This window comes from Odontomachus brunneus, unplaced genomic scaffold, assembly GCF_010583005.1.
Source record: "Odontomachus brunneus isolate Ranch 3 - 2012 unplaced genomic scaffold, Obru_v1 Obru_scaffold_147, whole genome shotgun sequence".
NCBI lineage: Eukaryota > Metazoa > Arthropoda > Insecta > Hymenoptera > Formicidae > Odontomachus > Odontomachus brunneus.
Window position 1 is genome coordinate 49,032 of NW_022639597.1, and position 13,210 is coordinate 62,241.

The 13,210-nt window shown below is 42.8% G+C and overlaps 1 protein-coding gene across 5 annotated transcripts in view; it reads right to left on the reverse strand.

The window, feature by feature from the left end:
- The window catches only part of LOC116850511 (formin-binding protein 1-like), a 31,425-nt gene extending 23,036 nt beyond the window's left edge, over positions 1 to 8,389 (reverse strand). For 3 of the 5 annotated variants that reach the window (XM_032828880.1, XM_032828879.1, XM_032828878.1), the window contains exon 1: positions 7,452 to 8,387. In XM_032828880.1, the coding sequence (XP_032684771.1) occupies positions 7,452 to 7,475 (24 nt within the window). In that variant the 5' untranslated portion in view covers positions 7,476 to 8,387. Of the gene's footprint in view, positions 1 to 7,451 lie in introns of all 5 variants that reach the window. The other 2 variants (XM_032828876.1, XM_032828877.1) reach the window with 2 other exon arrangements.
- Between the last annotated feature and the right edge of the window lie 4,821 nt (positions 8,390 to 13,210).

Here is a 13,210-nt window from a genome sequence, read left to right on the forward strand (position 1 = left end):
TCTCTCTCTCTCTCTCTCTCTCTCTCTCTCTCTCTCTCTCTCTCTCTGATAGAAAATAACATCAATATAATATTACCAAATTCTTCGAAATTTCAGCAGTTTAAGTCAAGGCATTTCTTTCTTTCTCTCTTTTGTAATATTATTTAAACAATCGTAGACACTTTCGTGCGTTTTACAACTCGTAGAATTCCACAAAGAGCTGAGATGCGAAGCGTGTAATCATGCAAACTTCTTCAGTCAACCATGCACTATAATGACTACTAGTTGGTCCGTAGAACGTGGGAATTGTGAAGCGTTTTAAATTTCGGATCTGAATAGCTCGCGTGTGTAAAAGCCGGAAAATGTAATTTTTCCACTTTTACAATGTTCGGTTCGCTAACGTCGCAAAATCATTCGTAATTCTCTACTCTATTGTATAAGTTTTCGTTTACGAAAAAAATGACAATTACTTTATGCTACGTTTTAATTAAAGTTGAACTAAATTATTTCATTTTATTTAAATAAATATTGTTCTATTTCAACTGTTTAATTATATTTTTTGTACTTTTATTCTTATGAGATAAAAAGAAGTTAAAAAATATATCAAAATGAAACTAGTACACGTTAAAATTGCGGTAATAACCTTAACAGGATGTCTTCACCCGATAAAGATCGCCAAGTGGAATATATACATTTGATACGCGGTCGATACTACGATATATGTTTTAGATAACCTCAATCACAGTACCGTGCAGAAAAAGATATCGCGTAAACAGTAGAAGCACTAAAAGTTGATCTTTTCTCAAGCGTTACATAAAATATGAAATATCAGAAGACATTAATTTATAATTCTTTTGAAATCTCAAAGGATCATAAATGATTTTTTATAAGCAAGCATAATAATTTCTCGTAAATGAGAATTTCTAATATAGGCCGTAAATGTAGGAATCACGCGTAGAGCGTCGAATATTATTGAGAATTTAATTATTGGAATCGCAATTAATAGGAAAGATTGGATGATTTCGTCGAATTTCGAGCGAAAGTAACGCAAAGCCGGGAAAAGCGAATAATAACGGTGTTGACTGGAATCTGCCAAACCGGACAAACCCGTTTAGGCAGTGGTGTCACGCTAGAGCCCAATCACCCCGGTTAACCCTTTCGCCGCGACGCGATCCGATCGAAAAATGCGCTTCCCGTGTTGGCGGATTTTCGACCGTCGTAAGCGTGCGTAAAAGCGATTTCTGCTAACTAGACGCGCGTGAAAATACTCGAGGTTGTTACATCGATCTCGTGATTATTTGCTGATTTATTTTCATTAATAATAATTGAGGTAACGAATAATTGTTGGAAAATTAAACGTACTCCGTCGAATTTCGCATGGTTGACTGATGAAGTGACTGTCACTTTCATGCAAAATATAATATGATTTCTAATAAAATTACTTTTTCAATTAGATCTCTTTAGTGTGTTCCGTACCTATGAAAAGAATCGTTCGAAATAGATGAAAAAAATAATGCATAATTGAAAGATAAGAAGTGCCGGAATAAAAGCGATATCCGACCGATAGACGAGTTAGCTACAGAAGGAATTCTTGCTGCATGATCATAATTACGCCATAAATAAGTCGTTACTGTCCGCCACTTCCTTGTGCCTTTTCTTTACGGTAAATTTAAATCACGCCACGCGCCTCGATAACAGTTTCCACTCGATGCACTTTGTCATTAAAAGTAATTTATGGCGGTACAGTTAGAACCGATCAGATAAAGTCTTTCTCTACGATTGGCGTAAATGAAGAGAAGATAAATGTATCGTCATATCTTTTACAATAGTTAGCTCGACGATATTGAGGGAACTTGCCATTGAAGAAATTTTCGCATCCGGATAATCACGCGATGGAAACTTCGTGATCGGAATTTTCTGTTTTGCGTATGCAAATTGAATAAGCGAAATTTCGCCGTATGCGATACAATCGCGCGAGAAAATTGTCCCTTCTCTTCATACGTCGTCAGAGGAATCGAGTTGCTAAAATTTCGCGATAAGATGAAATCTTTTCACAAGGGAATTGTCTTTGTGTAGTGACTGTTGAATCGTCCGACGTACGGCGGCACAGGGTATTTATATTTCCCTAATCTCCATTAGGAAATTTCGCGCAGCGTGTTTCCGTTAGTCGATTATGCGTTTCAGCGAAGAATGATGAATAACTCTTAGCCCGTAAAAGACTTGTCGCCGGCCTCTTTGTGCGACCGTCACGGTGATCTCACGATTTGACATTCTCGAGACATGCCTCAGGTGTTTCACATCCGGATATCTTCCCGTTTTCTTCGGTAAAAAGAAGAGAAAACGTCGGAAAAGTCGGACAATTAAAGGTGATTGTGGACGCGGTGTTGAAAAACGGCCGGTGAAGTCTCCTAATGACAAGTAACGCGAATTTCCAACTAGAAGTGCACTTGCACCCGGTGATACTTTATCAATCTCGTGGTTATTTGTTAACCTATTTTCATTAATAATAATTGAGATAATGAATAATTGTTTGGAAAATTAAACATATACTCCGTCGAATTTTGTATGGTTAACTGATGAAGTGACTGTCTCTTTCATGCAAGATACAATATAGTTTCTAATAAAATTACTTTTTCAATTAGATCTCTTTGATGTGTTCCGTACCTACGGAGAGATCGATATTTTAACAGAGTACTGGAATACTCTGTTACTTTTGGAGAAAGTATCGGTTTGTGATAAATGTCAGAAGTGAAATGAATCGATCTTTCTCTTTCTATAGATAAAACAGCATACTTACGAATGTAACGCTAAAACGTAAGTATACATGATATCTATATGTTTTACGTCGATACCAGATATGATAACAACGATAATAATACACAGGGTGCGGCTATAACAAAGATACACGCAGTACAAATCTTGCGTACAGATACGATGATACCGATAATAGAAAATAAGCGACGGAGAAGAGATTAAGTTTTCAATAGATCCCACAATAGAATAGTCTTCTTCTCGACGCTTGTTCGCGCTCTTGAAAAGGGAAAATCGCGATACCGATCGGCTTCGAAAGCCGCTCCCGCATCGTCGTCGCCGCAGCTGCCGCCGCCGCGTTCTCTTCCGGTTCACCTACGCGGATTATTATTACGCACGTCGCGGCGAATGGAAGCAAAACGAGCGTAGGAGGGAAAAGCTGCGAAGGTTACGAGCCGAGTGGCGCGTTTACTTTCTCCGACGCGAAATCGGGAATCGCCGGCGTCATTTCCGAATCGCGATACAGCACGCGATGACGTAAGCATTCGCGATTATATCTCCGTTCCTCCTTGCCTGCTGCTGCTCCTCTCCTGCCGCCTCCCCCGCCTGCGCACTTTATCGATTGTACGGTGCGTTGGGGGACCGAATTAATTCATCAGGGTCAGTGTTGGCCCCCGCCGTTACGAGGTGAATCGGAGTAATCGATAGCGCGCACCGTGGAGCGCTCGTGCGATCTGACCGATAATCGTTTTGGACACTTTCGGAGAAAGTGTTCTTCTTCCCTGCAATAAGCAGGTGAGAAAGCGGGTTGTATCGAGGCGATGTTCCCGTGGATAATTTGACGTCATATACATGTTTTACATCTTTTTATGTCTCGAGTGGTACGTACACTGATACACTGACGTACGATATAGTCGACAAGCAGTAATATCTTCTAATAAACTCAAGTGACGCCACGCTGATTATCATTAGTATCGTAACGATCGCCAAGGTAGGATCGAAGCGATCTTCGTTATCGGTGTGCTCGCGATCGATCGTAATCCGAAATACGTGTCGCGTGTATCACGATTCATTGACGTGTCGTACACACTTTCCCGTGTGAATCATGATACAGGCCGCGTTCGTGCTTAACCGCTGGCTGGTATTATTCGCGGGCACATGTATACGCGCACAAGACGGGTGTGCCTCGTTGTCGTATTCTTCGTACCGAGAGAAGAGGGATAGAGAATCTCCTTTGTAGAAGGGGGCAGAGACGAACACGTAGGAAGAAGTTTCTCAGATAGTAATAGCTGGAAATATCTCGTTAGAACAATTCAAACGACATATCTGCATTTATTTCTGTCTGAGAACCAATTCGATATGCGACACGCGATCTCTTTTCTTTTTTTTCTCAAGCCAAGCAGGTCGATCGAGCACGACGAACACGCTAACGGGAATGAGTGACGAAAATGATGGCATGGAATGCGCGAATGAATTATTAATAGAGAGACCGAAGGCGCAGGTACGTCATTGGCAAGCAAAGAGTGAATCAATTTTGCGCGCACGCACGAATACGCGTAAGAATCTTCTCGGAAGATCGTCCGATGATTTCGATCTGTTTAACGCTGCATGGTTGACTCCGTGATTTCCATATTTCGTTTCTATGTCCCATCATGAAATATAGTTATCTCAATTATCTATTTTTCTTTCTTCTTTTTATTAATATGAAATCTGTGTTTTTCGCAGAGTTGAGGCGCGAATCGACGGCCGCGAAGCCGACATTGTTGTCGTTGGAGCCGTCGGGGATTTCACGAGAAAGGAAGCAAAAGAACGTATACTCCACGGGCAAGGTGCGAGGGAAGGGCGAAGTTGTGCGAGGGGGCAGGAAAGGTGCACGAGGAGCGCGTCGAGAGGAGAAGGGGAGTAACCGCAGGGAGACACGAGGAACGTCGCCCGCGGCTAGCAACCGAAAAGGCAAAACTCCTGGCGAGTGCTGCGCGAACTGGTTTTCGGGGATATCGCGGTTACATGTCGTCGACGAAAACGACGACGACGACGACAGCGACGAAGACGATGACGGCGGTGGTGGTGACTCGCAGGTATCTTCGTGCAAAAGGAGGGAAAAATTGCCTTGCCGAAAATATAAACCCTGCGGAAGATATGTGACAGAGAAGCGGTGTTTGTCGGCAAATATCGCGACTGTCAGTGATCGTGACGGAGACGTGATGAATGTTTGATTTTCCAACAGGCACATTTCACGACAGTCGTCGCCAAATAAGTCGTCCGCTTTTGTTTCGTGAGGTCTGGAACGCGTACGTTTTGTCCAGACGTATGTGTTGCAGAACTCATCGGAAAATAACGGCTATCTGATCGCGAATATGACGTGGAGTCTTTTAAAGTTTATAGTAAAGATAATGTTCTTGAACGAAACAATAATGTAAGAAATAAAGTCTTACATGTAACACACACAGTATAATTAAAATTATTCCAATGTATGCGTGCTCTGAAATTTCTTAATTTTTGTAAGTTCTATTTCTCGTAGTTTAATAGATATAGGAATAAAGAATTTATTCAGTGTGCGTGAGAATTATAGTGCTCGAAAAAGAAGAAATGTTATTTACCAAAAAACTATAGTTATAAAGCCACGAGGATAACAATGAGTTTGCTTAAGAGGAATTGAGAGGTTTGACAGACAGATAGTTGGATGAGGTACTTAATAGCAGTTTGATGCAAACGGATAGTTAAATTTATATTCTGAGAAAGATGCATAATACAGGAACGGTATTTATCGTAAAAATTGCAATTGTATGGTCGTGAAATTATGACGATGGAATAGCTTGAGGTATAACGAAGTCTTTGATAGATGGATAAATATAGAGAAAGATAGATAGGTGAAGCACTTATATTGATAGTTTGATACAAGAAGGTAGTAGTTGTATTCTCCCCAGAGAAAGTGTACCGATAGAGTAACATTTGTCGAAAAAATCGTAATCACACAGTCATTGTGGTGCGATCCTTATGAGCGTTATATACTTAGCGAGATTAATTCTATATATAGATGTGTTTACGACAAATAAATAAAAAATATACTAGTAAAACTTGTCGGCTGTAACAGTTATATTTCCGGATTTTATAACCAGTTGGATTTGAAAACCAGTTGGCACGAGAGGCCAATCAATCACACGCTACGGTTGCGAAAACATTTACTTTGAAAAAAAATGATAAGAGAAATTCTTAGTCAAATATATAATAATGACGTAAGCAGACTATGCTGCCAGAACCTGGCTGTCAAAATACGCGATCGTCGTGATATAGCATTGTATTACAGAAGTCATGCCCGAATAAGAAAAATAAAATGTATAATATCAAAGTTAAATAATAAAAAAAATTCTAGCTTTATCTTTTTTACGAATAGATGAATATTGCTTAATATCTTAATATCTAGAATATTTTATCTAAACAAATTGTGCTTGTCAAAAAATCGTTTGAAATAAGATCGCAATGAACCTAACGAGTTTATTTTATGTTTAGAATACAACATGCGTGGATATTCACTTAACAAACAAGCTTGTTCGGGTCGACTGGATATCAAGAAGAGGTCGAAGAAATGTCTAATCAGGTGGACTCGTTAGGAACCTCAGATACCAATATCAACTCTCCAACTGTGAAAAGATACGTTATGATAATATTGAAATCACGAAAAACAACGACGCACAATGCCTTTCTTGGTAAATCTCCTCCAGAAAGTAATACTTGACTACAAACGCAAATGCAGAAACATGCCATTAAGATCCGACACGGAGACACTACGTTATCTTGTGCGACTCTCGAATATGCGACGTAGAAGTCGTGCATAAACAATGTCTTCGTGCTGCGGCAAAAGTACGCGCAAACAGCAGAGTTGTTTATGCGTGGAGCAGAACGAGGAGGGAATTTCGCGAGGGAATGAATGGAGTGAGCGAACGAGCGAGCGAGCGGCCATCGGAGCAGCGTGAACGGGCTCTCGACGAGTCGAGTCGAGAGGTATGCGGCTCGGGAAACGTCACACGGGACACGACTACGGTCAGCTACCTGAACGTAGCCGCATTCACGACGAAGGTTCTCACACACAATACTCAAATCTGTGGAATCCGATTCTTTTTAGACCCGGAGAGACCCAAAAAATATCTGGTAAAGGACATCCTAGTTCCACAAAAATATCGTTGCGACTTCTGTGTCCGGAATCTGCATAATACGTATGAATGAGATTTCCAGCGACAAAAGACGCAACGTATCTAAGATTTGCGTGTAGTCGTTTGATCGTGAATTACGTCTCCTCGTCACGATGAAACGCGAATACAACGTTCGGTGTAAACATGGGGGATGGCAGCTGGACGGATGAACGAGCGAGCGAACGACGAACGGACGGGCGCGTTTAGCGCTGAAATACGCGACCGCGAACACGGGCGCGACTATGTGACGTGTACGCGCTCGCGGCGATGCGCTTCGCGGGCGAGAAAGACAACGGATGTGTTTTCGGAGCGGTTCTCCGGTTTTGCAAGGTGGAAGAGGATCGGACGAGTCCGACGGAGCGCCCGCGGCGCGGAGTAGCGCGGGAAGGAGGGTCAGAGGCGCGACAAGGACGAACGTACGCGACCGTCGTGGCGACGGGAGCGAGCGAAAGAGAGATACAAGATATGTAGGTAGAGAGAGAGAGAAAAAGAAAGAAAGAGAGGGAGTGGGAGTGAACAAGCGAGACTTACCCAGAGCTCCGTGCCCCAGCTCATGTTTGCTGGGCCGGGAAAACCAGCAGGCACGATGACGAATGTATCCCCGGGACACTTCACATGTAACGCGACGTGCGCTTCCTCACTCGTGCACCTGGCCGCACCGTGATTGTACACACGCACCGCACAGCACCGCGAAACGCACGGGATCGCGCGTTAGAGATCGCCCGCCACGCGCACAATCACACAGATCTCCAACATGTCGCTCTCGTAACCACCGACTGCCTGCTTGCCTAACTGCCTACCGAACGCCGCCGCCGCCGAGACTGACTGTCGTCGAAAACCGCCCTGAATTCCGACGTGGCGCGCTCTGTTGGCGGCGTGTCGCGTTATAGGTGCGTTCGCACTACGCGCGTAAGCGATGAAAAAACCGCGCGAAATTTTAATGTCGAATGAGAGCCACTGAATGTTGGCTAGATTTTATTCAAGACTCAGCTGCTTCACAGAGGACTTCCAATATTTGGACGATTAATCTATACAATAATTTATGATTATATGATGTAATCTGATTCTCCCAATATATGTCGGACGATCACAACAGTCGACACTATTAACGCTTTCTAATATTCTCTAGACGGCAATGATGGTAGTAAAAAAATGCTAACCAAGGCCGACGTTCTTTGATAGTATCTCGTAATAGCGAGTTTGACGCAATATTGCGCGCTAGCACAGATAAATGGCGGAGATTTACCGAAGGACGAGAATATGATGTAAGCGTCGAATCTTCAAGTATTAGTCTCGTCGAACCAAAAGCGCCCGCTTGACTTCGTGTTATTGACCTGATGCGATAACCGATTATAAGTATCAAACGTCATCGAGTTTAATCATACTCGAGCGGATTGACCGATGCACTGAAATGGTCGCCCGTCTCTTAATTCGACACTCCCGATACTCGTCCGCGCGCGAATTTCACTCTCGATGTATAAAAAGACACGACGAGCACGGAGCGACCGCAACCCGAGTTCATATATAGAAACTGCCACGAATTGAAACGGTCGCGTGACGTCACTTTTTCCACTATGGGCAGGGTCCGCATGTATCAAAAGGGCGCGCACGGAGCGAGCTGCACCGAGCGCACCGAAAATCATACCCGTCGCGACATCTGTGACCAACTGTGAGAACCTGGTAGACGACTCCGGAATTTGGATCTGACAGATTGTTTCGTGTCTCACAGGGTTCTACTTATTGCAGACGAATATCACAGGTGAATTATCGTTAACGCAGACACCGAAGGTAAATCTTAAAGTTAGACAATAACCGAAAGTCTCGGGTGTCCGTTTCGCGGGACGAGTCATTGGTAGTGCCGCGAGCAAAAAGTGCTGTCCACTTGTCGTTCGACAATCACACGTTCAGAACATTAGCTTTACTCTTGCGTCTTACCGAACGTGTGTTTCGCGCTTGAATCATCGTTAGCAATGTCGAAAGTCAGCGTTTATGACAAAATATCATTAAGCGACCATCTACGATGGTCAGGTAGGTCGCGGAACGGTTAGTAGAAAGTGGCGCGTAAATTTACGCGCTTTACAGTTTGCTTTCCGACAAGACACGTCTCATTGGCTAGACGTCATCTTGAGATTATCTCTAGATGATTTCGAGCCAATGAAATACGTCTTGCTGGAAGATAGACTCGATCCGTATGTAGTAGAGATGAGCGGGACGGACGGGAAGATCGCTTTCAAAAAGCGCTCTGCATTTCTCACGATTTTGATCCCACAAAGGTGAGTTTTGCACACGAATTCGTAAATCGTAATGTCGTAAGTGCTCGAGCAAGTTTCGTGTATCTGTCGTAAAGTATCGTCGATCAGTCATCGAAAATAGCTGTATCTCGCGAGACCGTTTGCCGGGAGTGTCGAAAATGCATCGGGCGATCGTCGCGATCGGCGGTTTGAAACTCGCGGTATTTACGATTGTGTTTTCGGCTAGTTTAGCATGCGTGTTGCGTGCGGATTATCATCACCGGGATTACCGCGGTAAATTTCACGCGTCTATCGTCGAATGTCCGTCAAGCAGTCGTCGAAAATGTGTATTTCGCAGAACGACGTACCGGGAATGTCGAGAAAGGTTTCGCGTATTCGTCGCGTTATAGCGGTTTGCCTTTCGAATCGTATCGCGAATTTTCGTTGGGAATGTCGTAAATAAGTTCCGTGCGTCTTTCGCGAAATGTCCTTAAGTAGTCGTCGAAGATGAATATTTCACGAAACAATTCGTCGGGAGTGCCGAGAAGTTGAAAGCGCGTAATGGTGCTTCGGAATTCAAACCGCATCGCGTCGGGAGTGCCGCGAGTAAATTTCGTGCGTACGTCGGACATTTTGGAATTCGAGTCGTTACGTTATCTACGATTGAAGGAAAAGTCGATGAATATCGAAATGCAAATGCAAAAGCTGCAGCAGATAATATACTAACTATTCAGATATTTATATTGTGTGATAAAAATAATAAAATATATCGTATTCTATAATTATTCTCAAAATTCAAAGCAATTATAAAATTTTACCTCGTTATATTTTTGTTCTGGTTAACATTGAATATAAATTAAAAAAGCGCAAAATAAGTTCAAGATAAGCGACACAACTGTAACATTAATAGAACTTTTCAAATTTCAGATCTAAAGGAATCAGGAGACGCACCATTGTGACTCTTCAGGCCAATTTTCCTACATCTTCAGAGAGGGAAAGAGAAAAAAGAGATTCTACGGAGGCAGAAAAGTACAGAGAGAACCCACAGAAAAGCAACATCAAGGGAAAGTGAGTAAACATTTAAAGGTTTATTTCGAAAATACGATTTATTAACCTGCCGAGCCTAAATTCTGCGACGCGCGCGCTCACACGCATTTAACACGCGCACACTTCGCTGTCGCACGCGCACTTCTCTGCATATTCTCACACACGCGATATATAAAATCTAAAAGGTCGCTATTATATACTTAAACACCATGACTCGTAGCTTGCCCGATAAACGTTACGCTATCCTAGAAGTCGTGTTTAATTACTATGTCGATGCGAGTTGCTCGCTCGATCGTGCGCGATCGTCACCGCCGTTACAAACGATTACACAGAACTCTGCAGAACACCGAGACGGTACGTTGAAGACATTCCCCTCCCCCTTCCCTTCCCCACACCTCGCGACTTGTTTCACTCGCATCCTAATTATCCTAGCTCGTTCATCTCTCCCTCAATCGCATACGAGCGACGCTACTCCTATTAAAGCCCAGCGGCGGATTTACGGATTCACGAAGTGCGGATACCGCTTGTGAGAGAACAATAAGTGAAACTGAAATATTTAAATCAGAATAATATTTAAATTAAACAATAGAGCCGAAACGTATCGACACTCTGAGTTCTTAACACGCGTGAAGAATAGACTCGGGTTTGAACAATCGATATCACATACAAACCACGATATATTTCGAATTTAAACTACATCCAGGATAAAAATTGCACGCGAGCCCATAAATCCGACGCTTTTAGAGACGCATTACGTGTGTGCAAATCTTTTTTTTTTTATTATCACCCGTGTCAGCAAAATTAAGCTAATCTAGAAACTCGATTTCCGATCTTTGTATCTTCAGCGAACTTGCAGTGAGAATAAGTGCCTCGAGACAGAAAAAAATTTGCACGCGCATGCAAGAGTTTGCTTTTGTCTGATCGGGATTACATATTTACGTTCGTGACATTGGATAGTAACTTTCTCGATTAGGCTGCGTCGATTAGGCGAGCTTTTGTCGGCAACTTAACTATCGAAAGACCCCCGCTGTTTGACAACGTTCGGCGACACAGCCGAACTTGTGTGACAAGTATATATTCCATACGGTAAACTCCAGCAAAATTAACATTTATCCTGATACGACGACGAACAAGCAAATTTGCTCTACTAGGTTCTGTTATAAGTCAAAGTGACTCGTCTAATTCACACGCGAGTGTAGGAAAATTTGGAGACGCAAACAATTCTTCGGTCGGTTGTTTCGAATGTTACGAATCCGTCGACGAATACGATTCGCGAGATCCAAAGAATGTCTCGAGGATACACCTCGGGATAAAGAAACGAACAACTAACGCGTTAAACTTCGCAATTTCTTTTTCTAGCACATGCATAGATCAATGGTTATTCTTTCGTATGCCAATGTTGAACATCCACGCGTCAACGCGAACAGTCTACGTGTAGAATATACGAGATATGCATACTGCACGAAATAATCATCCTCTCGCGTTTCTCCGAAAGTACCGTCGACAAAGGAAACTGTCACAAACAAAAGCAATTTTACATGTAGAGAAAACTAATTCAATCATATAACGCACACTGAATGTCGAAAAGCGCGCGTTTTGTACCGTAACATTTTCCTCTGGTTTCATCACACATCAAAATACGAAAATACCTTTGCGCGAAACATCAGTTTAAATTACCACTTTATCATTGAATTAAATAACCGTCGGATTTACCGCCACTAAATGCAATTCGACCCCGAGTTTTATTTGTTTAACCTGAACACCGCATTTGATGTTATTACGAGTAGAGAATTGTGCGGCCGCATTTAGCACCAAATGCGGTATGAATACGGGTTGTAATTTGCGTAAGTGACGCTTCAGATATTCTACACGTAGACTATGCGTAGACCTCCAGCACTATTCCGTACGCTTCCATGCACCCACTGGAATAATCGCTGACGCGTGCACACAGTGGCGGAGTTCCGTTGGCGGCGGGAACGCGCATTGTGGTCCGTTAAACGTTGCTATTTACAGTAGTTACATGGACTCGTCTCTACAAGTTAAACACGCAACATTATGACTGATATTTACATGATAAGAGTAACGAACGACAGTATTTCTCTGCCGCGACCACATCTCGGCAGTCTTCGTTAGCTCGTTCCGTCCGATGCACCGATCGGCGCTTGAAATTCTCTTGTTGAAGAGGGATGCCGAGATCGAAGGAGTTAAGTGCCTTGAAAATATTTTCCACCTACGACGCGTGTGTCTCAGAACTGTTGTAGCTCTTTCAATCTTCTAATTAATTTCAAATTGAATACATATTTAACAAAAGCTCTTGAACATTATTCTCTATCTCCTGAAACGAGATGATGTTAAGGAGAAATCTTGAAACGATAAATAAGATTTCGTTTATCTGTTTTACATCCCTATATATAGAGAGAAAGAGAGAGTATGTTTTAATATCTTATCACCATTGAAAAGGCAGTGCATTTTCTTTTTTATTCTCCAAGTCTTTCTATATATCGTCATGACTCGTCAGTGACCAGCGAAGAGCACGTGTGCCAAGAAAGAGATGCCGAATAATTCCGCGGCGTGAATCTTCGCGACTACAATTGACATTAATATTGACGTGTCATAGTGAATCCAATGAGTTTGTTAAGCGGGTCCGAGCATCGATCTTTGCGCCACTGTGAACACACGTTATTCTCCCTCATAGAGCCGTCGCAGAACGAATCGACCGTACGAAACGGCATGATAATATGTCTCACTCGGGATTTCGCTGCGTACAAAAAATATCCTTACGAACTATGATACGGCATATGTACAGGGTCTATGCGCTAGTTCGTCGTGATTGCTGCGGGTGTGTGCGTACGACTTCTCTGTACAATCTCTGTACAATCTCTAACGTGACTGCCGAACGAAAGAATCGCATGTGCACACTTGTGTAATCGAAGGCTTGACACAAAAAAGATCGTTGGAAGAGAAGAGAGAGAGAGAGAGAGAGAGAGAGAGAGAGAGAGAGAGAGAGAGAGA